Source organism: Mirounga angustirostris, unplaced genomic scaffold (assembly GCF_029215605.1).
Source record: "Mirounga angustirostris isolate CCGP_5_RB_7025 unplaced genomic scaffold, mMirAng1.0.hap1 SCAF_6, whole genome shotgun sequence".
NCBI classification, from domain to species: Eukaryota; Metazoa; Chordata; class Mammalia; order Carnivora; family Phocidae; genus Mirounga; species Mirounga angustirostris.
Genome location: NW_026991714.1, coordinates 90508674 through 90533940, shown reverse-complemented (window position 1 = coordinate 90533940; position 25267 = coordinate 90508674). Strand labels below are relative to the sequence as shown.

Sequence of the window (25267 nt, the reverse complement as noted above, 5' to 3'; positions counted from 1 at the left end):
AACAATTTCCCAAAAAAGGAGAAATTTTGAATTGTTTCATTTGAAGATAATTCATCTAGCCATTTAACTAGAAATGACAGTGATTTCTTATGGATTTATCTCAGCTTGGGAGTTTGAAATTAATAAACAAATTTTAATTCTCATTTTATTCATCTTTCTTTAAACTTTTTGGCACTTGCCTTATGGGTGTGCCCACAGGCTATGAGAATCAAATGTCTATTGGTTTCATAATGTTGTAGAATTTAATGTTGGGAGGAGTTCCTAAAAGGTCACTTCAGCCATCTATGCTAGAGTCACTTCTATAAAGTCCTCTCTGAGGAGGTCTTTTGCCCAGATGCCTTAATGACAGAAATTCCCTAATTCCCAGCTTGCTTATTCCACTGTAAACAACTCTGACTTTAAAAATTCTTCATTTCACTAAGTGTCCTTCTCATTGATTCAGGCTCTGATATATTTGGCACTATTTAACACAAAACTGCCTCCTCCGTGTGACAGTCCTTCCTTCTATTTCTCGTTAGTCTGTTTTTCTCCAGGTGTATTATCCCCCTCCCTCACCACTGTGGCTCTCTCACTCTTGTCTCCTATGAACATTGCAGGGTGTCCATTTCTACCTCAGATGGAGGTGACCAGAACTGAACACAGTATTCTAGGTGTAGTCTGATCAAAGCAGAGGCATGCAGGGCCATTGCTTTGTCCGTGGACGATATTACACATCTATTATTGAAGATTAAGATGGTTTTGAGGTTATAATAGCCACTTAATTTGACTCCTATTAATACCACTGTCAGCTAATGTTCCTAAACTGCTTACATGAGCGCCAGGAAGCCACGTCTGCCCTGTCACGAATTTACATCGTTCTGTGCTGCATAAATTAGCATTTCTGTATTACTCCAAATCCCCCCCCCATTTTAATTCTAAAGGGACCCCTACAGTTTTAATGATAGCTTTTACTTCTGACTCATTTGCCTTATAGTCTTGCCAGCACTTTGCTACTTTAGTTGGATTCGGAGCTGCTTGTTTTGGTAAGCCCTTACAGACTGGGGCGAATGTTTATTTCCATGTAACCACAGGGATATTGTGAGTATCTGTCTCTAAAGAACCAGTAAGAGATCATCACACTGGTATCCTAGGGTACTGAGGAGATCAGCAGCTTTTAAAAGCAAATAAAAATGAAAAGTGATATATGCTGCCAGGTTTTCTCAAGAAAGAGAAAGAAGAATGAGTTTGAAATATGGAAAAATATAATTTTAATTCCATATTATAAAAATTGAGTAAATATTAAGGGAATGGTGCTGAGAGTAATCTTTCTTGTCCTTTTCCTTTTTCTTCTTTGTCCTTCTCTTTCTCCTCTTTTTTATGAGAAATTAGTATAGGTAAAAAATGTTTGCATTAATTTCACACACTAAAAAATCAAGAAAACAAATCTAGACAATGTTATGAATTAATGACCTAGGGGAACAATGGAGCCAGGTTACAGAGTAGAACGAAGGCTGAAGTATCAGCAAAGTAGAGTAATAGAAGGAAAGGTGATAAAGCAGCCTTATCTAAGCCACATATTACCTAGGTAGGGGGTAAGCAGAGCTCCGAGAGGACCAGTGTCTTAATGCCCCACTTGTCTTCTTTCCCAGAAAATATGTTGCATACATGTAAAATTAATATACATACAAAATTAATGTTGGTTCTAGTGCCAGTTACATCCTTAGGTTTTGCAATTCAGTTTGCAATTTAAAAGAAAGAAAAGAAAAGATGAAGGGAGGGAAGAAAGAGAAGCAGAGAAAGAAGAGAGAGAGGAAGGAAAAAAAGAAAGAAGAAAATTGAGATTAAGGTTCAATCTGTCTTCTATTTTGAGTCCTCCTCCCAAGAGATTTTAGAGTTGGCTTTGGTTCAATGCTGACTTTAAATTATAAATTCCTATCAAGTATATTTTGTAAAATTTTAAATAATGTATAAAATGTTGTCTTAGCTTGCAGAATTCTAGGTTGGGTTATAGTGACAGATTTAAAGAATGAGAAATGGAATTAAGCCATGGGAAGTAAAAACCAGAAGCAACTCTGTGCAATATGACTCTACTGAACAGGTTTGGGAGACAACTGGGTAAAACTGGGAAGAATTATGTAATTCTCAGCTACTTACAATTTTGATAGGGCTGCAAAATCTCACTCAGGATCAAATGCAAACAATGAATATTAAAAGGAAAAAAAAAATAAGAGGCTAAGTACACATGTGGTAGAAATAATTATCAGATAGGTAGAGGTTTGAGACATAAGAAAGCAATAAAATTTCATCAGATGTTAGAATGATGTGAGGCATGAGGAGAGTTGTACTCAGTCACCTTCGTGCCAAATTCAGTGCCCAGTGAACTGACTCGGCATCATGTAGCCCATGCTGTCCACTACCCTGATGAGGTAGCAAAGCCCACATAAATGTTGAGTAGCTTGCCCAACTAGGTTAGCGGCAGAGCTGAACAGGAAGACAGATCAGACAGTCTGGGTCTAGATCTTCTCTTTCATTGCTACTCTAACATGATCTGTTTTCTTATCTACAGAACCTAAGAATATATTGTTTTTTAAGCTTTAAAAAAGGGAAAGCTTGGAAAAGGAACAGATCATGGTCTTGGAAATTATCACAAGATAATAATTACCTTTCAATGACCTTGATAAGACTATGGTAGAAATAGTATACTTTCTTCTGACCATCTTGGTAAAACAAATATGCAGACCAAGATGCAAATTCCAGGAAAATAAATATAAACATAATTTAGAATAGATCTTAAGAGCTCAAAGCAAGTAAACGTATCTGAGCCTTCTCAATTTGGAGAGAATAAGTAGAATTTGAATGGCACAATCTAAAACTCAAAAAAGTAGGAGAAATTACTTTGGGAGACATGAAAATGGATATCAAGAAAATTATCATAAAGATGTTCTTTTAGGACCCCTTCTCACAAATGCCTAGGACTATCCTGCTTTCCTAATCCCCTGGGCATGCTAATAAATAAATCAGGCTATTAAGTGTTTAGCTTTATAGATCTGGAAAGAAGCCTTGAAGACTAGCCTGCCCCAGGTGGTCCAAGGGGGTGGTGGTTTTTATGCAGAAATTATTCCTCACCTGAAATGTTATCATTTTGCAAATACCTGTTCAATTATAACATCTAGCCTTTTGCCTGATATTTCTCTGATTACAATTGACCTTTCAAATAGACATTACATAATTGCATGCTTCTCTCAGTGATAAAGTCAAAATGAAATACCAGAAGCAGAGACCCAGAACCTAGCACAGTGCCTGGTACAGAGGAGATCTTCACTATGTGTTTGGGCAGTTACATCGCAGTGGAGGGAGACTCAAGGAAAAGCAAGTTTTATGGGTTTCTGAGAATAGGCAGGATAGAGAAAATTTGCCTGTCATGCCCCTCTTCCTTCCAATAAACACCTTCGTGCCGAGACAGACCTAGACTATGGATTGTATCAACAAACTACTTTATAATGACACTCCTAAGTTGTTTCTATATCTCAAAGAATTTAAAGAAATTATCAGCAAAAGAAAAAGCTCCGTGAACTGGGGCAGAGGCCTTTATTCTAAAACACAGTCCACCCTGTCTTTGGTATCCTATCTTTGGTTTGGGAATTGTTGAGTGATTTTGATCCACACTGTCCACCTACCCAGCACGTACCTGATGTTTCCATCTAGATTCTCACAGACATCTAAACTTATCATGCCCTGGACACCTGCTCCAAACGGAGTCTCTTCCCAGGCTTCTCCATCCTAGTGAGCGGCTCCATCACGCAAGCCAGCCCTGAAGTTATGTGTAAATCTCCCTTTTCTTAGCACTCAGGCCCAGTCCAGCAGCAAGTGCTAGCAATCCTTCCAGAACCCATCTCACGTCCCTCTTCTCTGCCTCCCCACCACCACCGCCCAAGCCAGTCCCACCCGTGGACTCCCTGCCGTTCTCTTGTGGGCCACTGCAAGAGCCTCTGCACTCCGTCCACTTCTTTCCCTGCAGACTCAGATTTATGCACAGCATCCTCAGCAGTCTTTTACAAATATAAATTGGATCATATCATTCCATTTCCCAGCTTAAAACCCTCCAAAGCTTATAGTTACATTTTTTTTTTTAATTCCTTCATGGTGTTGCCTATAAATAGCTCATTTGTTTTCATTTGTCTGTGATATTCCATTGTCTACCTCTACCAGAAGTAATTTATCCATGCTGCTTGGACATGGAACTGTGGCTCGTTTCCAATTTGGGGCTATTGCAGACAAAGCTGCTACAAGCCTTCTATCTGCCCCAGGTACACGGATGCATGGATTTCTATAGGGTACTCACCGAGGACTGTAGTCACTGGGTTGTAGATTATGCAGAGACAACAGAACTCATCAAAACCGGGTAACACTAAACTAGGATTCTAAAATTAGATAGTGAGGCTATAAAAGAAAAAAAAGGGGGGGGCAAGGGGAAGAAAGACATAAAGTAATTACCATGAGGGAGGGAGGAGGAGGCTGTGATTGGGATGGGATGAGGGAGGCTTCTAAGGTGCTGATGTTCTGGTTCTTGACTGGATACTATTTGTTTTGTAACAGTTTGTGAAAATATACTTTTACATTTTCCGTACTCATCTGCATGGTTGCTGTATTTCATGATAGAAGTAGCCACCCTCTCTCAATAATGTGTAGCATAAATACAAAACTAAGATAAAAACCTCCTGAGGCTTTACATCGCACTTGACATAAAAGTCGGACCCTTCCGTGGTCAGTAGGTTCTGTGTGATGTGGCCCTGGCTACCTCTTTTTCGCTGTCCTTTATGTCCACACTTCTTAACTGCATCCTAATACTCATCTCGAGGTACTGGTCATTAATTTCCAAGGGCAACACGTTTTTTCTGTTACAGGCCAATGGTAAGTATTTTCAGATTTTCACACCACGTGGTTCTCCAGCCCAACTACTCAGCCCTGCCTTTGTAACACAATGGCAGCGTGAGACAAGACCTCAACAAATGGGCTTGGCTGTGTGACAGTAATTGATTTAAGGGGCGCCTGGGTGGCTCAGTCAGTCAAGCGTCTGCCTTCGGCTCAGGTCATGATCCCGGTGTCCTGGGATTGAGTCCCACATCAGGCTCCCTGCTCGGTGGGGAGTCTGCTTCTCCCTCTGCCTGTCGCTCCCCCTGTTTATGCTCTCTCTCTCTCTCTGTCAAATAAATAAATAAAATCTTTATTAAAAAACCCAGCAACTTGATTTAAAAAGTTGATGGGAGACGGATTCAGGCCACAGACTGCAGTTTGCCAATTTGTGATTAATTTTGTTCATTTTCTTTTAAAGTAGGCAGTTTGCTCCATGGGAGTGGACCTGTCTTTATCCCCGTCACAACATTTAGGACATATACAGATAGGTCCTCTTCCACAGATGAGTGTATCCATGGGCTTAAATCCACACATTTATTTGTGTCTGTCCCCTGATAAGATTCCATTGAAATGAACATTCAAAACATCATAACAAGGTACTTACCCTTTATTGAGCACTTTCTATGTGCCAGGCATATACATTTGATGCATCATGTCATGTGACCTTCACAGTGATCTCTGAGTTAGAGACATCGGTATGCCCATTTTATTGATGTGGAAAATCAGTTCCAGCAAGGTTAAGGACCTTGATCAAGATTACACAAATCAGCGCAAGGGATTATACACGAATCCCTGCCCTTAACCTCTGCTCTGACATCCCTGATGCCTGGTCATTTAGATACAGTCTCACAACAGTTAGATTATTGCAAATTTTAAATGAGATCATGTATAAAGGGTTTAGCCCAGAGATCCCAGTGACTATTAGTTACAAGACACCTTATCTTGCTGAGTTTTCTCCAAGTAGTTGAGAGAATTATTGGTACTATTATTACTCCAATCCACATTTATTCTTCATCTAAAGCCCTAACTTGAAGTGCTATTAGTTCTGATTTACATTAAGGAATCTGAGGCTCAGTGGGTTTGAGATATTTGTCCAGGTTTACATAGTCAAGGAAAATGGCATTTGAATTAGGTTTTTTGCTCTGACTTTCTACTCAAATGAGATGCGGTAGAGAAGAATAGATAAAAGTGACAAGGAAATTCAGAAGAAGGGGAGATTACTGAAGGCCTCAGGAAGGAAGTATATCAAGGAATAGATAGAATGTGGAGAAGCAGAAATTTGGGGGAAGGTGGAAAGAAGTGTTCCAAATTCAGAAAATGTCAGAGATGGGGCACGTGGTTGGCTCAGTTGGAAGAGCATGCGACTCTTGATTTAGCAGTCGTGAGTTTGAGCCCCACTCCCGGTGGGGTATAAAGGTTACTTAAATAAATAAAACTTCAAAGAGAGAGAGAGAGAGAGACAGAAAAGCAGAGGACCCCGCAGAAGAACTCAGCACACAGGAGCTGGGGAAACTGAGCACCGACCAGAATGGGGACCCCAGGAAAAGGCAAAGGGAGGACAAGAAGCAGTTCTAGAAAACTCCAGGCACATTGACATGTACAGAGGAAGAGGAATGCCAAAGGATATGGGGGGGGGGGGGGTGAACAATAGAGGAAGAAAACCAGAAAGAAGAGCGGGTTCTAGCAAAAGCCGGGGAGAATCCCTGACAGGGTCCAGTCAGCCGAGCGTAGGCGATCTGCGGATCCCTGGTGATCTCGGGAAGCCGCCGCATCCGTGACACACTGGATATATAGACACAGAATAGAGCAGTTCTCATGTAGCGTGTGTGTTTTTTTTCCCCAAGAAGCTGTGATAGAATGAGTAGCTAAAGCAGCCGGTGGAAGAAATGGACACACGGATTGTCTTAAGGGACGGCAGGGAATGCAACATGTTTATTGATTAAGGTCAATAAGTGGTTTCTTCATTTGCCCAAAACAAGTCATTGAATATGCTTCCCCCCCCCCCGACCCCCCATCCTCCAGTTATTTGCGTTCCTGCCCACCTACCTGGAGACTCTGACCTGCTTCGTGTGGAAGTGGGTCCTAATCTGACCACCCCTGACCCTTTCCCTTCACACTGGGACCCCTGCTGCAGAGAGAAGGAAGTGGAACACCAGCACTGGGCATGGATGGGGAAGGGGACGGCAGGGTAGTGCCGAGGGCCAGGAATGAGAGGGGTTGAGAAGCAGGGGAGACGTTACAGATGGGAAGGGGTGGTCTGACCAGCTGGGCCAGAACCACAATGAGGCTAACTGACAACAGAGCCCACCCGTCTTTACCTTGTAAGTGCACATCTTTTAGGTAGAGGTAGGAAATATAAAACAAACCAACAAGCACGTGTTTGTTGCCCTGCACAAGGAAAGGCAGCTTGGGTATAACATTAGAAGGGACCAAATGCTTGCCCACAGAAGCTTGTGAGATCCTGATATTCCTGTACACCCAGGGACAGTGGTCATCTTCTTGCACAAGCTGTCCTTATATGCCTACATAAGGAAGAGCCAAGGCTAACGAGGTCTGGATTGGGGGTTGAAGCTAGACAAAAGTAGCTAACAAAGAATATAGAAGAATTCATTGTCATGACACTACCACCTTGAATTAAGCCACCCAATTTCTCTTTCGGTAAGAACCAACATTTTAGTGCCTGACTTCACAGGGCTAGTCTGTGGCTAGTAATTTATTCATTGTCTAGTCTTCTTTACAAGTGGCATAGATTTTAGATAATGAGAACAGTGTGCGTAACCTTATACTTCTTTCTACCTGGATTCTGTCTCTAGTCTCAGGTGTTCATGTGACCAAGTCAGGGTAATCTGATTTAGATGCCGGAGGGCAATTTCTGGATTAGGGTTAAGGTGTATTGATAAGAATGATAAGAATATGAAAAAGTTACAGCATCTGTCCCAACATTGTCTTTTTCTACCTCTTCACAGGAAGGACACTGAAATCGTTTTCCTTTCTGGGATGAGTTTGTTTATTAACCCAACCAAGATCACAGGGGACATTTTTCATTGCTACATCTGGAAGAGTTCCAAGCCTGAGTCATGCATGCTTATTTAGAAACTATATCTAGCCTGGATTAAGGAGCAGTTTAAAAACTGCGATCCAGTTTTTTTAAAAAGAAGCACATCTAGCCACAAAGACTAGAATAAATGAGAGTAAAGAATCAAATGGACTTTGTTTGCTCTTAAAAAAAAAAAAAAAAAAAACCTAGCCTGAGCAGAAGGAGGCCTTTGTTCTGTGGGAGAACAACAGCTTGCTCGCGTTGGTTATGAGATGTGCAAACTTTGCCAGTCAAGCCTTATTCCTTTTGGCCACTGAGGGGGGCTGGCTCTTAGAAGCACCTAGAGCGAAGGGGAGGGTAGGCAGAGCGTGGGACATGGCCTCCCCCAAGAGGTGCATGCAACCCTTAATAACACATACTTCCTTAGCCTTCTTAAGACCACCGATCTCACCCATGGCTCATCTCTTTTCTCAACTTACCCCGTTGTTCTCATTGAGAAGGAAAGCAAGAAAACATTACATTCCAGAATGTAGTTAGCAAACTGTTTTGAAAGAACCACGACCACTGGCAGAAGGTGCTGGAAAACAAAAGGTTCCTGTGAAGGGCCCGCATCTGCTCCTTCCTGGCTGAGGGAGCTCGCTTCCTTTTTCACCTGGCCCCAGGGCGCAGGGGGGGGGGGTGCGGGCAGCCTCGCCCTGAGCCTCCACCCTCCCAGAAGGCCAAGCTGGGCCTCCAGCCTGGCACTGAAGAGCCTTGCTACATGCATGACCTCATGAACTAGATGGTGCAATTCCGTCAGCCGCACATCACCTCCCCCTTTTATCAGTCTCTCAGACGGTCACAGGAAACCTTGCTTAACCTGAGCGCTTGCTCCAAACTGCAGTACGTGCAGATCTGGAATCTAAGGAACTTGCCATTGTTATTTGTGCAACTCCAGGGTAGGATCGGACCCTTACAACAGAAGTCTGAGCGCGTCGGGCTCCTAACATGACCATGCTCCCTCTTCCATCCAGTCCCCGCTCCCTCGCTTTTCCGAGAGTCAGAGTAGCAGGGGATGGAGGGAAAAGACGCATGAGCAAATACTGTTGTGTGGATTCTCTAGGCTGAAAATGTATTGTCTAAACACTAGGGGGGATAGACATCTTTTGACGAATGCTTTGAATTGATGGAAAATGTTTTCAGAGTTATCTGTATTTTTATGTCCCTTATTTGAACCTTCAAAAAATAAAATATGCTGAGTCTTATTTGTCTCATCTCTAAACGGGTTAATTATACCACAAGGAGCTGCTGAGAAGATGAAAAGATATAACATACCAAAGCATTTAGAACAGTGACCAGCACAGAGTAGGTGCTCAATAAACGGCAGCCCTCCCCCCCTTTTTTTTTAATCAGACAGAGGCAACTATCAGTGAATCCTGCTTCTGCTATAGATTAGAATTATGGTGGGAGAACATGAAAGGAAGAGGGAAAGCTTTGAGGGTTTGGGTCTTCAGTGATTGTGTGTGTGTGTGCATACTATATATGTATATACATATATATGTATGGATCAAACGAAATGAGTGCATTTTCACCCACTGACGGACATATGTTGCTTGTCACTTGGATGGCAATTGTTATACTATAATCCAACTTCAGAGACCCTATAAACATGGCCCAACATGGCCCTCACTTCCCACAACTCAGTTGCCTATCACTTGAATAAAGCTGGCTGCTTGCTGTTCTCAGAACATTCCCCCTCTTTCCCTCTCGTGCCACGTCCTGTGGCTGGGGACGGCCTACTTCCCACTACCACTCCCCTCGGCCTGTCTTCACTCACGCACCTCCGTTCAACATCTGCCCCACCTCCTCAATCAAAGGTGATGCCCTCTTCCTGGGAGCTCTTGGACACGTCTGTGATTACTCATGCACATCCTCTGACATGGGTGTGGTGGCAAAGAGCTTGGGCTATCCCAGACTCTACCACCTTCTAGACATGTGATCTTTGAACAATAACTGCACCTCTCTGAATCTGTGTCTTCATCTAGAAAAGGGAAATGAGAGTACCTGCTTCATGGGGTTGAAGAGTAAATGAGATGTGCATATAAAGTGCCCAGCACAGTGTCTCACACATGCAAAGCACTAAGTCAATTATAACCAGCAGGAGACGTAGTACAGTATTTCTATTATTGTTTGTGTCCCGGTCTTTATTGGAGACAAAATGCCTCAAAGGCCATAGTTGGCTTTACTCGTAACAGAGCCTAGTCCAGTGCCCTCCTGTCTCACTGCTCAAAGTGTGGTTTTCAGTCCCCTGGGAGCTCGTTCCACACGCAGAATCTCAGGGCCAGCCTCAGACCTGTGGAGTCAGTGTCTGCAGTTTAACAAGGTTCTCAGATGATACAAACGTGTGCCTGGAAATTTAGAAATACTGCACTCCATTCACTGAATTCCAGTGCTGAAGCAATTTTAATTACTCTTGTAATTCCCAGCAGGAAAATAGATACTTAATTCTCTCGAATCAATACTGCCATTAGATAACTGTCACTTACGTGTAAGAATCCCTTAAACCAGTGCTTATCACAGTGTGTGGTTCTTGGACCCGGAGCAACAGATTCCCTTGGGAACTCGTAGAAATACAGATTTTCAGGGGTTTCTGTTGCATCCTACAGATTGAGAACCACCACTTTAGAACACTGGGGAGCTATTAGAAGTGGCACATAAATAATGTGCATCTCCTTCTTCCCGCCTTGTGATTTTATCCCTCCTGTTCCATCTCTTAAATAGTAAGGTCACATAGCGTAAAGAATTGAGTTTCCTCTCCACGTTTGCCAAATATTTGCTGGTGCACATACATATCCTCACATCTACCTGGCAGACCTGTGTGTGTCAAAATACCTATTCTGGTATACAGAACACAGCCTATATGACTTATCTGCAGTCATATAAGTATGACTTATATGTATATATAAGCACACATATAAGTATGCAGTCCCTGTATTTGGTTTTGTTTTATTTTGTTAATTTTATTCATTTTTTGAATAGGTGATAGATGCACATGGTATAAAATTCCCAAGGTACAAGAGTTTACTGTGAAAAGTAAGTCTCCCTCCTTCTCCTCACTCCAGTAATATAGTTGCTGCCTCCAAAGGCAATCACTGAATTTTCACTGCACACGTTTATTGAGCACCTACTGTATGCCGGGCACTGTTCTGGGCACTGGATGTGGAACAAAACAGACAAAAACCTCTGCCCTCATGGAGCTTACACTTTGGTTACCAATTTCTTATAGTATTTGTTCAATAACAACATATTACAGTAGTTAAAAAGTGGGGCTCTGTAGTCAAACCAACTGACTTGGAATCCAGTTTTACCCAATTTCTAAGTGATCGTGGGTTATCTGCCACTCTGAACTAGGTTTTCTTTATATTGAAATGAGGACAATTCTATTTCATAAGGTTGTTACAAGAATTGCATGAAATAATGCTTACAAAGCACCACACAGTGCCTAGAAAGAACATAGTAAATGCTCAGTAGATACTAGGGGTGATTATAATGGTGTGCTCTCATGCTACTATTCTATAAGGTAGACTAGACATGCTTAAAGGATTTATTTTCCCAAGTTTTCATTTCTTTTCTTTGCTATGTGGTGGTCAAAACAATCACTTTTTTTCAGAATAAGCACACTAAATCTAAGTTTCGATCATTAACTATTTGTGAGACTATTTGCTGAGTTCTATTAAGAAAGCAAATCCTGGGCGCCTGGGTGGCTCAGTTGGTTAAGCGACTGCCTTCGGCTCAGGTCATGATCCTGGAGTCCCGGGATCGAGTCCCGCATCGGGCTCCCTGCTCAGCGGGGAGTCTGCTTCTCCCTCTGACCCTCCCCCCTCTCATGTGCTCTCTCTCATTCTCTCTCAAATAAATAAATAAAATCTTAAAAAAAAAAAAGAAAGCAAATCCTAATAAATCACTAGAGTCTAGATCCTCTGTATTCTTTCTAATCTAGCCTTTTTTTAAAATCCCACATGATTTGAAGGTTTTCTACTATTAGTTCATTCGAAGTGTAATGTATTATTAACTGCAACTGCATAATGTTACAAAGTATAATACCTTGGGAAGAAGATTGTGCATTTCATAGCAGAGGAATGAAGCACTTCTGAGCAAAGTTTTAGACCACGTAACTTGGTATAGTTACCTTAAGGAACTTTCTTTATGATTCTTGTCTCCAGACAGAGGGGAAAACAACTTTCAACCCCTAGGAGAGCAACAAAAGTATTCCTCGGTGATGATCTTAAGATGGAAAACAAAAAAAATGACATGCAAAAAAAGAAAACTCCTAGGGCATGAAGACACTTTTAAATATTAGCCAAGAACTGTTTCCTCTATTCAGCGTAAAAGGGCTGATTAGTGGGCACAATGTAAGATTGCGGGGAAGTTGGGTTAGGTACATTCCGTCACATGATAGGAGGACTAGGAAGAGGGGATAGCTGGAAAATTGAAGTGAAATGCCTCGAACAGCTTTTATTATTGGTGAATGGTGGGATTGAGGTAGACTGGGGTGTTTTGTGTTCTCCTTTAAACATTTTCCAGACACTGGTATTTTATTATCAGAAATGGATTAACAATGAGAACACCAGTGCTCATAATTTTAAGAGGCATAAAGTCAGTACTAAATAGATGAGGCTTCCTCTGGTGGCATTTACCAGGGTAGTCTTCCTGGACTTGGTCTGTGCTATTAGGTAGCACGCTACAGAGCTAACTCTCAATTCACTAGGGATGCATTAAGCAATCAGCATGTGACCTCTTTGGCCTACCTTTGGACCTTGTCATTTCTCATTCCTCTCTGTTTCCACTGCTTACTGCACTGTAATGACACACCTCTAAAATCAGTGGCTTAATTTATTATTATCTCCCATGGTTGTGTGAGTTAACTGGGTTCAGCTGGATTCTTGAGCTCTTTGCTGAGATTACAGTTGGGTAGCAGCTGGGGTGGGAGCAATATGGCAGAATGTTCGATGTGGTATCTTCAGTTATAGGTCTGTCAGCCCCGCAAGGACGGCCCTGAAACAGCTGAGGGCTAGCTGGGCATCTCTCTCTCTCTTTCCATGTTCCCTATGGCTTCTTTGACTCTCTTTACAGCATGGTGGTCTCATGGTAGTCACATATCTTACATTGGGATTGGCTTCCCCTAAACTAGTGTTCAAAAGAGAGCCAAGGAGAAACTACAAAGTTTCTTTGAACTAATGAAAAGTCATGCAAAATCACTTTCCCTGCATTTTATTGTTCAAAACTGAACCAGCCCAGATTCAATGAAAGAGACGCGGTTCGTGGTGGGGGTGGGGAGAAAGCTTCTTTAAATGCTAGCTGCCACACCCTCTTCACCACAAAATTCGCAATTTTATCTACAACACAACTGTTATAACACTGCACCAAACACTTCAAGGAAACATAAATCCACACAAGTGCTTCTTAGTAAGTGAAAATGTGTGATTCTTGCTAATATATATTTATTTCAACTAAATATATCTGATATTCTATCAGAGTTGTCCATTATCTTTGTTGGCTTATCTATGTTCAGGCCTGTTGGTCCGAAGCTATCACTAATCAAAATATTTTTGGGTTGTAGAATGAATTAGAGGCCATTAACAAGCCAAGCCGTTCAACACAATTCATGTCATTCCTTTCTAATTTTTTATTAGATTTGTGTTGTACTGTACAAAATTATAGAATATTTTGTTTATTGAAAGGAGAGTGAGTGTGGTCTATTATTATTCATTCAATCCGTCAATCAACAAATACTTATTGAGTACCTAGGAGCCAGGCCTTGCGTTAGGCAGTGGAGAGCAGAGACGGTGTTACAGAATAACACTAACTGTGCTGATGAAGCCCTTATTCTGTGCATTATTTCATTGAATTCCCTCAAGAGGGCTAAGATTAGAGGCAGAGTTATTATCCCAGGTTCGTAGGGGTGGAAACTGACTCAAAGTAAACAGTGTTCTAAAGGTCACCTAATTAGCAAATGATGAAGCCAGGATTTGAATCCAGAGCACCGACTATGCAAGACTGCCTTAAAGTAATACCATCGCCCGGGTTCCTACTTTCTGAAACCCCTTGTAAGAAATGTTTTCACCATGTCATAAGGCTATTTTAATGAATCTTTGGCCAAATATATTGATAGCTCTCACCCCCATTTCAACTCTGGGCATCTTTTGGTTTCATAGTGACCATTTTGGAAGTCTAAGAAGGATGGGTAAAGAAGAATAGAAACTTAACTTTATTAACAGTTTACTGTATACCAGTCATCAAACTTGGCATGCCAGAGAGTGCTAAGTTGCTGTGGCCTGTAGATGAGCAGAAAATCACAACCACCAGCCTCTTTATTTTTTTTCTCACCCATCCCCCCACCCACCTCCCCTCTGCAACCACCAGTTTGTTCTCTGTATTTAAGAGTCTGGTTTTCTTTGATTTTTGTTTTGTTTTGTTTTGTTTTGTTTTGACTATGCTCTTTAATAAAAGCCATGATGAAATCCAAAAATATTTATGGGGCTGTTGCAATATGCCAGGTTCAGGAAGAATTTGGTTCCTAATCTAGCATGGATCTTACCCTCCAGTGGGAGAGACTAAACAGACGTTTTCCCTGGCAATACTCTCTGATAAGGGAAGCCCACACAAAGAACAGTGCACTAACTTAAGATGGTGAGTCCAGGACAGGAGGAATTTTAGAGTCAAAGATTGAAGAGATTACTCAGGTGAAGAAGAGGGATAAAGATTCCATCAAGAGTGCACGCTATGTAATGGTTCAAAGTCTAAAGAGTTTCGGAATTCTAGGGACTGAAATAATTCTGTATAACAGACGGGCAACAGGTGTGCTGGACTGGCCAGGGAAGGCCTGCCGAGAAGTCAAGAGGAAGGAACCTTTTCATTGCAGTCCTTGTTAGGAAGCTTGACTGAGCGGCAGTCACTGAATGAGGCTTTGCTAAGCAGTTTAGATCTTAAGTGCAGATATGGAAAACAGATTAATGTTTAGTCATTTTTCCATCTTAACCATGACTTCCCCTTCCATTCTTTGCAAAGTTGGAAATTTCTTCTTTTGCTTGGGAATATTTTTCAGTACATTTTCAATACATATTTTTTTTTGCTTGGGAATATTTTTCAATACATAATTCAAGCCATTATAAATGGCTTCCCTTCTATTCCTGCAAATTTACCATGTTGATTACAGTCAGGCTGCTCAAATTAAAGCCCCGGGTCTCCTGTCATCTTACTATTAGATGGGTCATGCATTCATTGAGCTCTGCATTTATCCAGGAAAAACAAATGTGTTCCCCACTTCCTCGGTTCTACAGATTGAAATTTCTGTATCTTTAGAGAACAATCCAGCAGATAGACAAACTCATGGAAAAGTGCTGTAAACCACTTGTTTCAGCAAGACTGTTCAAAGCCCTTTACTTAGTGTCTAGCCTAACTTTCCAGCTAGTCTGAGAAAAAAAGCCATTGAAATCGCCTCTCAAGCGTACCCAGATGGAGGATGCAGAAGTCCTGCTAGTTTTTTCCTCCACTGCCAACACAAACAGGGTGGAGCAGCTCAAAAGGGAGGCCAGGAGTCCCAGAGAGAGGGAAACAGTGTAACAGCAAAGTGACCGAAGCGCCTCCTCTGGGCTGCGTCCTGCCCTCTGCAGCAAAGACCTCTTGGCCCCTGCTTGGAGCGCTCCCCACCGAGCCCTCTCAAGGAGGGAGCACCAGGGAGTTCCTTTGAGGGTGTTAAAGAGCCGAAAGAACTTATGCCCAAAGTGAAGCAGACATCCACTTGCTTTTTCCAGCTCGTCTCACTTCTGCTCCTTTCTTCCAACTCTTGATAAAAAGCAGTGGGGATTCGTGTATCCTCCAGTGCTGCTCGGAGAGATTCGGGAACCACCGAGACTCCTTTCGGCCCGCCAGTTTCAGCACCTCGGCTCAAGGGCAGGCCCTCCCTCCTGCTCTTTTTTCCCCCTCCTTCCACCTGACAGGGACCATAAATAACCAGGGCTCCTGGTGTTCGCAGCCGAGAACAAAGTTGAAAGTTTGCCTGGAGCTCCGGGCCACTCCCCTCCTGGGCCACTTCTTTGTTTTCTTCTGTTTTTCCTCTACCTGGGTTGGCCGTTTCTTCATTCATGTTGGAGAAGAGTCACCTCGTAATTAAACGCAGCACCCCGCTCGCTGGCTCTCCCTAGATTTAAGGCTGCCGCGGTTACCCAGTTAGGCACCGGCCATTGGTATCAAATTACCGAAAGTCTACACTGGAGCAGTCCTCATATTTACATACAAATAACTCAAGGGCTTGCATTTATGTCACCATTCGGTCCTGCTAGAGGCTTGCCAGCGGAGTTTTTGGTCCAATCAGAAGGAGCTTTAAAAGGATGTCTGCAGAGTGATCAAAAGGGTCTTCTCAATTAAGGGTAGCCAGGTTTGGCTCTTTTTTATTTTATTTTTTTCTGGTTTGAAATATCGAAAATCTCTGAACTCTGATGAGTTAGAAAACGATGTGTACTTCTTCAACTGCCTGTGAGGACACGAAGATGCTGAGCAGAACCCAGCGGCGGTGGTGAAGTCGGCGAATACAACCCAGGGGTCGGTTTGTTTGGGCTGATTCCGAGGTACATTCTAAATCACTGCTTAAGGAATTCCTGGAAACATCAGGGAAACATTTGATCAGCCCCGCCTGGTGGAAATGGCTTTACCACAGAGTAAGCGCTTTCTTTAAGTCGTACTTGGTGTGTGCTGTGTTTGTTTCAGATGCAGTGAATGTGCAAATAGCCCAGCTGTGAATAGTTACTTAAAATAATCTCTCGGTACTGGGTAGTAGTAGAAAGCAGATCTGTTTATTTTTTATATTTGCAAAAACAGTAGTTGACAGTGTATTTTTAGACTTGATTGGTAGTTTAAAAGCTAAGCTCTTGTGGTTTCCTGGGTTTAAATGAATGGAAATTATAAACGGTACTGAATGAAGGAATTGGAAAATATAGCTGGGACAGATGAATCACTTACCTTTGAGAAAACATAACATCCACGCTTTTGAAATCTCTCTCGGCCAGCCAAACTTGTGTCCAGAAAGGGAAGGAGAGTCATAAAAAGGGGATTAGGTTTGCCTGCTTTGCAGAACTAACTTTTCCACCGACTGTGCTGCATTTTCAAAAGGATGGGAACCGTCCCAGAGGGCAAAAGGCATTTGAAAAACCTGCTCTGTCACTCCTGGAATGTGGTTTTTCCGTGAGGTCATGTTATGCCTATGTAGCTAGTAAAAGTTTTACGGAATTAACTCTTTGTATTGATGGGCAGAGAGCAATTTATATAGTTCTTCTTTCAAAGTGCTGGTCTCTGCCTTTGGACTCTACAGAAGGTAGAGCTCCTTTCCAAGTCACCTTCCAGCCCTGGGGCAGCTGGACCGAGCTGTTCATGTGACAGGTGTAGAAACAGTTCGAAATTGATGTGTTTCAACGTTCTCCAGCGAAGCAGTGAGAGTTCCGGTTAAATGACTTGCTAGTTTCTTACATAAGCCCCAAACTGAAATCTTGTGTGTGAGAAGACATTTAAAAAAAAAGTCCACTCCTTTCCCATGTCTAATTTCCAGAGTAGTAATGGCAAGGTGGCTTTTAGTTTGCAATCCACGTCCATTCGGACAAGTTGCCCTCCTTGTGGTGAGGCGTGGAAAGCTAACTGACAAAAAAGATCCACCTTTCTAGTCAGCCAGGGCTTGAGGGGGGGGGATGAGATCGGGGAAATATTTTAAAATTGGTACTGAATCCCAGGAGCCCTTTCGCTACTTACATTCACTCTTGAAATTATGAACTAACCTCCCCTCTCCTTTTTCCTTCTAAACGTAACACATATTATCTGGGGGTAAGGGAAAGTGAATGAGAACATGGATGATTTGCTGATGACCAAAGGAGTGGTTTTCTCCACAATAGACGCATTTTCAAGAAAGGGAAGCTTCTGATTCTGGCTTGCTTTGTGCATTGGCAGGTGAGGACGCCATGACAGGGGACACGGACAAGTATCTTGGGCCGCAGGACCTTAAGGAGCTGGGTGACGACTCTCTCCCCGCCGAGGGCTACATGGGCTTCAGTCTCGGGGCCCGTTCCGCCAGGTATTTTATCGTTGCTGGTTTTCACAGTTAATTTAATACAACCATGATTTGTCATCAACCAAAGTCATTTTCACGTTTCACATTATCCTGCGATGTGCTCTTTGGATGAGGGTGTGAATTTGGTAGAATGTTCTCACCGCCGGTGTACATGCCCTGCCGTTTTCTTTCGTGGTTTTTCGGTCCTTGATTTTCCGTGATTAACATGTCGAGTGTTGGTTTGTTCCCCCCTTGCAGTCATGTTTCAGGCATGATAGTAGAAGAGCTCACTGACAGAACTGGGAGGGCCAGTGTGGTCTCCGTGTTTCAAAATTAAATTGTGTTCCATAGTGAATGAAAAATCTTATTTTCCAGTAAGTGCGATACAGTTGTATGGATTGCTCACTCTTTTCTCTTCTTCACTGAAAGCATCATTCATGATTGAGACTTAAAAGAGAGCATTTTTGAAAAAAAAATTACATATAGTTTATTAGGATTGTCTGCCAAGTGTTTGGGTATCTCTTCTAAAACTATGCCATTACCTTGTTTACAAGGGATGCGTCAGGAGTGCCACCAGACTTACCCAAAGTCACAGACAGGAATGGTAGCAAATTCAGTCCTTAAAACTGAAGTGTAAAACTTTTGCATGTGAAAAACCTTGGCTCATACTTACCTGACGCTGGCTGAAAGAAACAGGACCTTGTCCAGAATTTGGGGACTTCTTTTCCCTGGTTGGTTTAACAGCATGTTTGCTGACAGTTAAGTTATTTTAAAGCTAATAATTAAGCTTTCTAAGCCAGAGCCCTGAGGACATTTTCCTATAGTTTAAGGATCTGTTGTAAAAAGTTTCATTGTCTAATAGTAAATGGCACTTCCCAGAAAGTAAAGCCTGGGAGTTTATTCTCAGTGTTGTTGATGTGGCCAGTTTAGATACTGAATAGATTTTTCTTCCAGTTTTTTTATTAGTGGAATTTGGAACGTCATGTAACTCCATAGAATTTTTGCTTGATAAGTGTATTTATAAAAGTCCTTAAAAGCTTATTGTAGCAGGTATCATTAATAGGAAGGGGAAAATAACTTTTTAAAAATACATAATGTTTCAGGTAAGCGCACAGAGCCACAAGCTACAACTGAAAATAGGCAGAATCTCAAAGGATCTCAAGAGAAAATTCTATTTGGAGGCTTAATAGCTTTTGCAATCCATTAACTAGCTGATTCACTTCCTCAGATAATATGTAAAAGCTACATTTTGTGAATCAATCATTTGTATATAGAAAATTGTAGAAGCTGACATCCAGTGAGAGATGAAACCAGCATATTGTCTCTTATAGTTTTTCTCAAGACAGTTCTAAGGCTTCCACATTCCTGGTCTTGATTGCACCGTTATGATTTGTTGCTATTATGTGTAACTCATTTTTTTTTTACATTGGCAACTCATGTTATGCTCAGAGGCAAATCTGCAAATAAAATCTATAAAGCCGATATATTTTTTAAAGTATTGTTAGAGTATCACCAAATATAATATTCTGAGTGTAACATTTAAAAGGAATACATTCAATGTGTAACTCATTCAACCATAACATTTTTTTTCTTTTTTCCCTGTCTGATTTTTTTGCTTTCCACTTCTCCTGTGTTTTTCTAAAAATACTTTAAATTAGTCCCAAGATCAGGTAAGAAGATATGTCCCTTTTACGGTGTTTTCTGCCCTTCCCTGATTCATATTCTCATTTTTATTTTCTTCAGCATTGTGCTGTGCTGTGCTGCAATGTGCTTTTCTTTTTTTTTCCTGCTCAACATTAGAAAATCACTTTTGTAATTCTGAGAAACTTAGGAAGTAACTAAATGTATGACAAGAGATGTGACTAATGCAAAATTGAACACTTAAGGAATTTCTTTCCTTTAACAAAGTTTGTATAGTGCATGATGTAACTGGAGAACTTTCATTGGGTTTGAAGAAAAAGTCTTGATTTGAAAAGCAGTCTGTTTGCTGGTGGCCGTTTTATTTGACTTTGTGCTAGGTACATTAGTATAATTTTAGACTTCTGAGGCATGTGTTTTTCTAACACTTCCTGTATTTAACACTTAGGGTGTACCGATGGCTACAAATAATATAGTTGACCTTAGTTAAAAACAATTTAATGCTTTCCAGATCCCATGCAAATAATATCTAGTTTTAGTAGCTGAAATGGCTCTGATGTATTAAGGATTCAGAGCTAAGCTTGATGGACATAATGAGCTCCATCTGTCTAATGTAACTTGGTTGGGAACAGTGAGGAGCAGGAACTTAGACATTGTATAAAACGAAGACATCTTTAGGCTTTTCCATTGACAGCACCCAGTTTCTAGGCTCTGTTCTTCAGTTGGTACTCATACAGATGTTAAAAGAAACAGGATATTTTTAAAATATTAACAAATCTTAGATAGATTTAAAAACTGAAGTTAAAATGAATAGGTAATAATTTTTTTAAACATTTAAGTGTTTGTTCACATATCCTGTAACGTGGTTCCACCAATGTTAGCATATGCATTGGAAACCAGAATTTCTAAAAATGAATGTGCAGTGCAGAGTGGGGCTTCCCAGTGCCTCCCACACCACATCACTGGGGCAAATGGAACCTTGCTATGAGTGCTAGAAGTTACACTGATGATGTAGCCCCTAGCCACAAAAGACTGTTTAAATTAAAATTAGTAAAAATTAAATAAAATTCATTTCAATTCTTCAGTCACACTAGCCACGCCTCAGGTGTTCAGCGGCCACATGTGGCCAGTGGCCACTGTTTTGGACAGTGCAGATTAAGACATGCCCATCATTGCAGAAGGCTCTATTGGACAGTGTTGAGTTAGAGAGTAGAAAGACAATATCTGCTTTTAGGGGAGTTAGATTGTATTTGAGAGAAGGTAAGGGGCTAGAAACAGGAGTAACAGAAAAAAAAAAAAATGTTTGCCACTGAAGCAGGAAAAAAAAATGAAGAGTTATGTGTCCTGTGACTGGGTCCAGAAGGCCCACCCATGCACATGGCCAGGCACGTGGCTTACTAGGTAACTCCTCTGTGCAGAAATAAGGCTTAGTTCTTTCTGGTTTTGTTTTTGCTTCTCTATCCAGTCTCTAACATTTGTGCCTTACTCATAAGAGTCCGTACATATTTGCTGAATACACTAGAGAACGATGGTTATTTTGAAGTTGAAGATCCCCCCAAGATTCTGGTGGAAGGCAAGGCTCTAATCCTAGAAGAACGCATCTATTCATTTGTGTAGACCCTTAGAATGATTCCTGTAATTCAGGGGCCTCTGTATCTTGTTATAAAAATACCCACCTTGGGTAATCTTTAGTATAGTGAGCAGTGGAGAAAAGAAGTCATTTTGTGCAAAGCAAGAAACCATTTCTTATATACCTTTTTGCTGTTTTCCCTGTCACACACTCACAAGGCAAGGCCAAGGCCTGATTCTATTGGTAAAGATTCAAGCAGCCACATTTAGATCCAGACAGTTTATTGTTTACATGGGCAGTGACGGGTGGCAACTTCCCACTGTCCTTGTCCTCCATATGAGTAAGGACGCCACCGAAACAAAAGGGGCTGTCTACCTACCACGGTAGTTGTGGGATACTGCATTGCTGGGACTGCCGCTAAGAGGTTTCTTGTTCTGCAGCTCTGTTCCAGGGAGGGCAGGGCAGGAAGTGTCAGACCTCCTTCAAAACAAGAGCAATGCAAAGTTACCTTATGACAGCCTATCACGATGGGTGGGATAGGGAGGCAAGACAGACATGACCTCAGAGCAGCTCCTCACAAGTTTGTCCTCTGTTTCTGGAGGATTAATCCCAAGGCGTTCTGCCAAGGCTTGGATTAGCTGCAATCCCAGTATGCATATGTGCAGGCTTCCCAACATCCCTTACTCTATTGTTTTTTAAGTCGAGATGTAATTAACATATAACATGTTAGTTTTAGGTGTACAAAATAATGATCGCCACAATAAGTCACATTAACATCCATCACCACACATAGTTACAAATATTTTTTTTCTTGTGATGAGAACTTTTAACATCTACTCTCTTAAGCAGCGTTTAAATACTCAGTACAATATTATTAGCTAAGTCGCTGTGATGTATACTGCATTCTCAGGACTTACTTATTTTATAACTGGAAGTTCATATCTTTTGAGCATCTTTGCCCACTTCTCCTGCCCTGCCACTCCCTCCCCCCAACTCTCTGTTGGTTTTTAGTTTCGAGGTCAGTGTGTGAGAGGCATTTCAGGACATCAGGGGTCTTGCACTCAGGGGCTGTGTAGAGGATTTAAGAGAGGCTAGAGAGGAGAACAATATAAGGCACAAGGAAGGAAGGAGGAGAGCAAGGAAAGACAAAGTAACCAGGTGTGAAATTTGAATTTTTCAAGGCCAGAAAGATGGCAAAGATCACGCAAGGTCTGTTTGTCATAAGACCTTTTCTACGTTTTCCATGAGTCCAGCTGTAAACCCGAGCTCTTACTAGGTTAAACCCATATCTGGTTTCCAGAGACTTATGAACACACCCATTTGCAGCAGTCAGAATTCCATTCAATAGTGCAAGGTGAACAGATATGGACCAGAAATAAAGGAGACTCTAACATACGGTCTTACCATAGAAAACTCTCTCCAATTATCAGATTATAGAGAGTCATCTGGTTCTTCTCAATTGCCATGTTGGTTCAGCTGTGATGTTGAAACATCCAAAGTTTTCATGCATTTCATATTCTCACAGATTTAACACCATTTGGCCTAATTTTAAACAAAATCTGATCATGAGATTGTCCAAGCTGAAGAGATTTCCTCAAATATAAAGGATTTTATTTTTGATGATGTCTTTTCGAGAACGACTTCTGTTGATATTTTTAGCCATCTTGCCTGTTTTCAAAGTTGCATGCATTAATTTTATTTTATTCATCTCATCATCATCCACCACTCTTGAATGGTTAACTGTAAATACAACAGCCTCCGCTCCTTCAGTTCGGATAGGTCGTACACCTTGAACAGAAGCTCCTACGCACGGGACAGCATGATGATTGAAGAACTCCTCGTACCATCCAAAGAGCAGGTATGTGTTCTCCTTCAAATATTCTTGGATTGTTGAATTTCCGTTGCTATGATTGAATCGAGCTCTTTGTCCCGTGATAAAAACGGTATTTCTACATGTTTGATTTTGCATTCATAAATCTTCCTGTACTGCCATGGACACAGGAAAAAATCACTGGTTAAAAAAAAAAAAGAAAAAAAATCAATTGTGCCATATACAGAAATAGCCTGCTTGTCTGCAGGTGAATCCCTAATGGCCCACAGAGAGGAACTCAAAGTCCTAGCAAAGACATGGGTCACTTTCTCACTTCAAGGTCAAATCTATTTCAGTTTTTTAAAAGAATTAATAATAATTGGTAGCTAACATTGCTGACATCATCCACATGAGTGTTTGATTTTCCTGAACATACTGGGTGCATGTTGGAATTTGCTAGAATTGTTTTAGCATGTAGTTAAAGATGATATTGGTCAGGTTTTTGATCCCTTAGCATCAAAGCTACCTGTGATGGGCCTTCTCAAGACGTGATAGTATTTTGTTTTCTACCAGAATCTCTGCTGGTGTTCATGCCATTTCTTCTTTTCAGTAATTGTGGTTGAAAAGATACTGGTTTAATGCAAGAAGTTCCAGCAACATAGTCCTGCTGCATGTGGGCTCAGGGTGGTTCATTCTTCTAGACACACACAGTACCTGGTTTTAAATGCGCACAGTCATGAGCTAATGATGGATGAAACTCTTTGGGCCATAAAACTAATTTCGAAGGTGGCTTATCATATTTAACCAATGTCAATAGTGGGTGAAATTATGCTAGACTTATTCAGTGAACAATGAAGGTAAATTAGAGCAGATGAGTAAGTGATAGGAACAGTATCACCAAGTTAGAGGTTTAATAAGCAACCGGTAGTCAGATTTTTGGGACTCCTCTGTGTTTAGAGATGCTGACTTCCAGACATACAGATGTACATTGTACTTCACAAGAACCTACAATAAATATTTTATTACTCTACACTCTCTAGAACATTCTTCACAAGCAGATTTTACAGAGGTGAATACAGTGGCTGTTCAAGTGTTTGGTCAGACATAAGCACCCTTTGTAGAATAATTACAGGCATGATAGCATGTCAGGGTTAAGTGGGTGTTGGCACAAGAGAAAGCACTTGTCTCCACTAATGAAGCTAAGCTCTTGGGTATAAGGTGTTGCCCAGGTATTGGTTGAGATGTTCTGAGGAGCTGTCTCTTGGTTGGCTGTGGTCATTATCCTGGTCGGGTAATCCTGATCTCCTCACGTTCCCAATTAAAAGGAGGTGTTATTCGATATATGGATGACACAAGTGTAGACATGCCTTATTCTCCAGGCCTAAGGAAACCCCACAAAACTTACAAAATCGCAGGTGATAGGCACTTCCTTGGGTATCAGTAACACTTTGGTCATATACAAAACGTGCCTAGTTCTAGAATGGGATCTCAAGTGCTTGATTGAACCTAATTATGGTTTATATTTCTGAATATATATTTACTTTGGGACAAGGGTCTGAAATTGGGACCACCACCGGCACCATAAGCTCACCATCACCGCCACCATCACTACCACTCCCACAGCCATAGTTATACTACCTTTCGATTTCTACCTGTCAACCTTAAAACAGAAGGGTTTGCCATGCCACAAGGCTGCAAACAGGCTTCCGAGGCTTCTCACACCATCATTATCTGTTAGCTGCTGCAGAGACCCACTTACTCAGGTGGGCGGGAAGGGGCAGCTTTAATCAGAATGAAGGATTTGTGAAAAGAAAGAAAGGGTAAGGAGAACTTTAGAGGTAAAACTGATGTTCTTTCATTGAGTTTGTGGCCGCTTGAATTTGAAAAACACCTCTGTGGCTGTCACAAATAGCTCTGTAGTGTAGTCAGGGGAAAAAAGAGCTTAGGACATCTCGAAACCTTTACAAATAAATCTTTAAGTTGATAACTGCAGAGGTGGGAAGTTGCTTTCTTCAGTGACCACAGAGAATCCCATGGTCTGCCAGGTATTCCTTGTGGAACTAGCATGTTTAATGAACACATACACTGTTCATGGCCATACAACTTCATGATAAATTCACCAGAGATTTGAAAAAAATGTATGAACAACATAAAGACATCTTAGGGACAATTGAGGACACTTGAAAATGTACTGGCTAGGGCGCCTGGGTGGCTCAGTTGGTTAAGCGACTGCCTTCGGCTCAGGTC

General features: G+C 41.5%; 1 protein-coding gene across 2 annotated transcripts in view; it reads left to right on the top strand.

Annotated features, from left to right (window-relative positions):
* ANK3 (ankyrin 3) overlaps positions 1–25267 on the top strand; it is a 329559-nt gene that overhangs the window by 211946 nt on the left and 92346 nt on the right. The window contains exons 1-3 of one of the 2 annotated variants that reach the window (XM_045877891.3): positions 16487–16626; positions 17903–18026; positions 22966–23068. In XM_045877891.3, coding sequence (XP_045733847.1) covers positions 16611–16626; positions 17903–18026; positions 22966–23068 — 243 coding nt within the window. In that variant the 5' untranslated portion in view covers positions 16487–16610. Of the gene's footprint in view, positions 1–16486; positions 16627–17902; positions 18027–22965; positions 23069–25267 lie in introns of those variants that run through there. The other variant, XM_064594667.1, reaches the window with a different exon arrangement.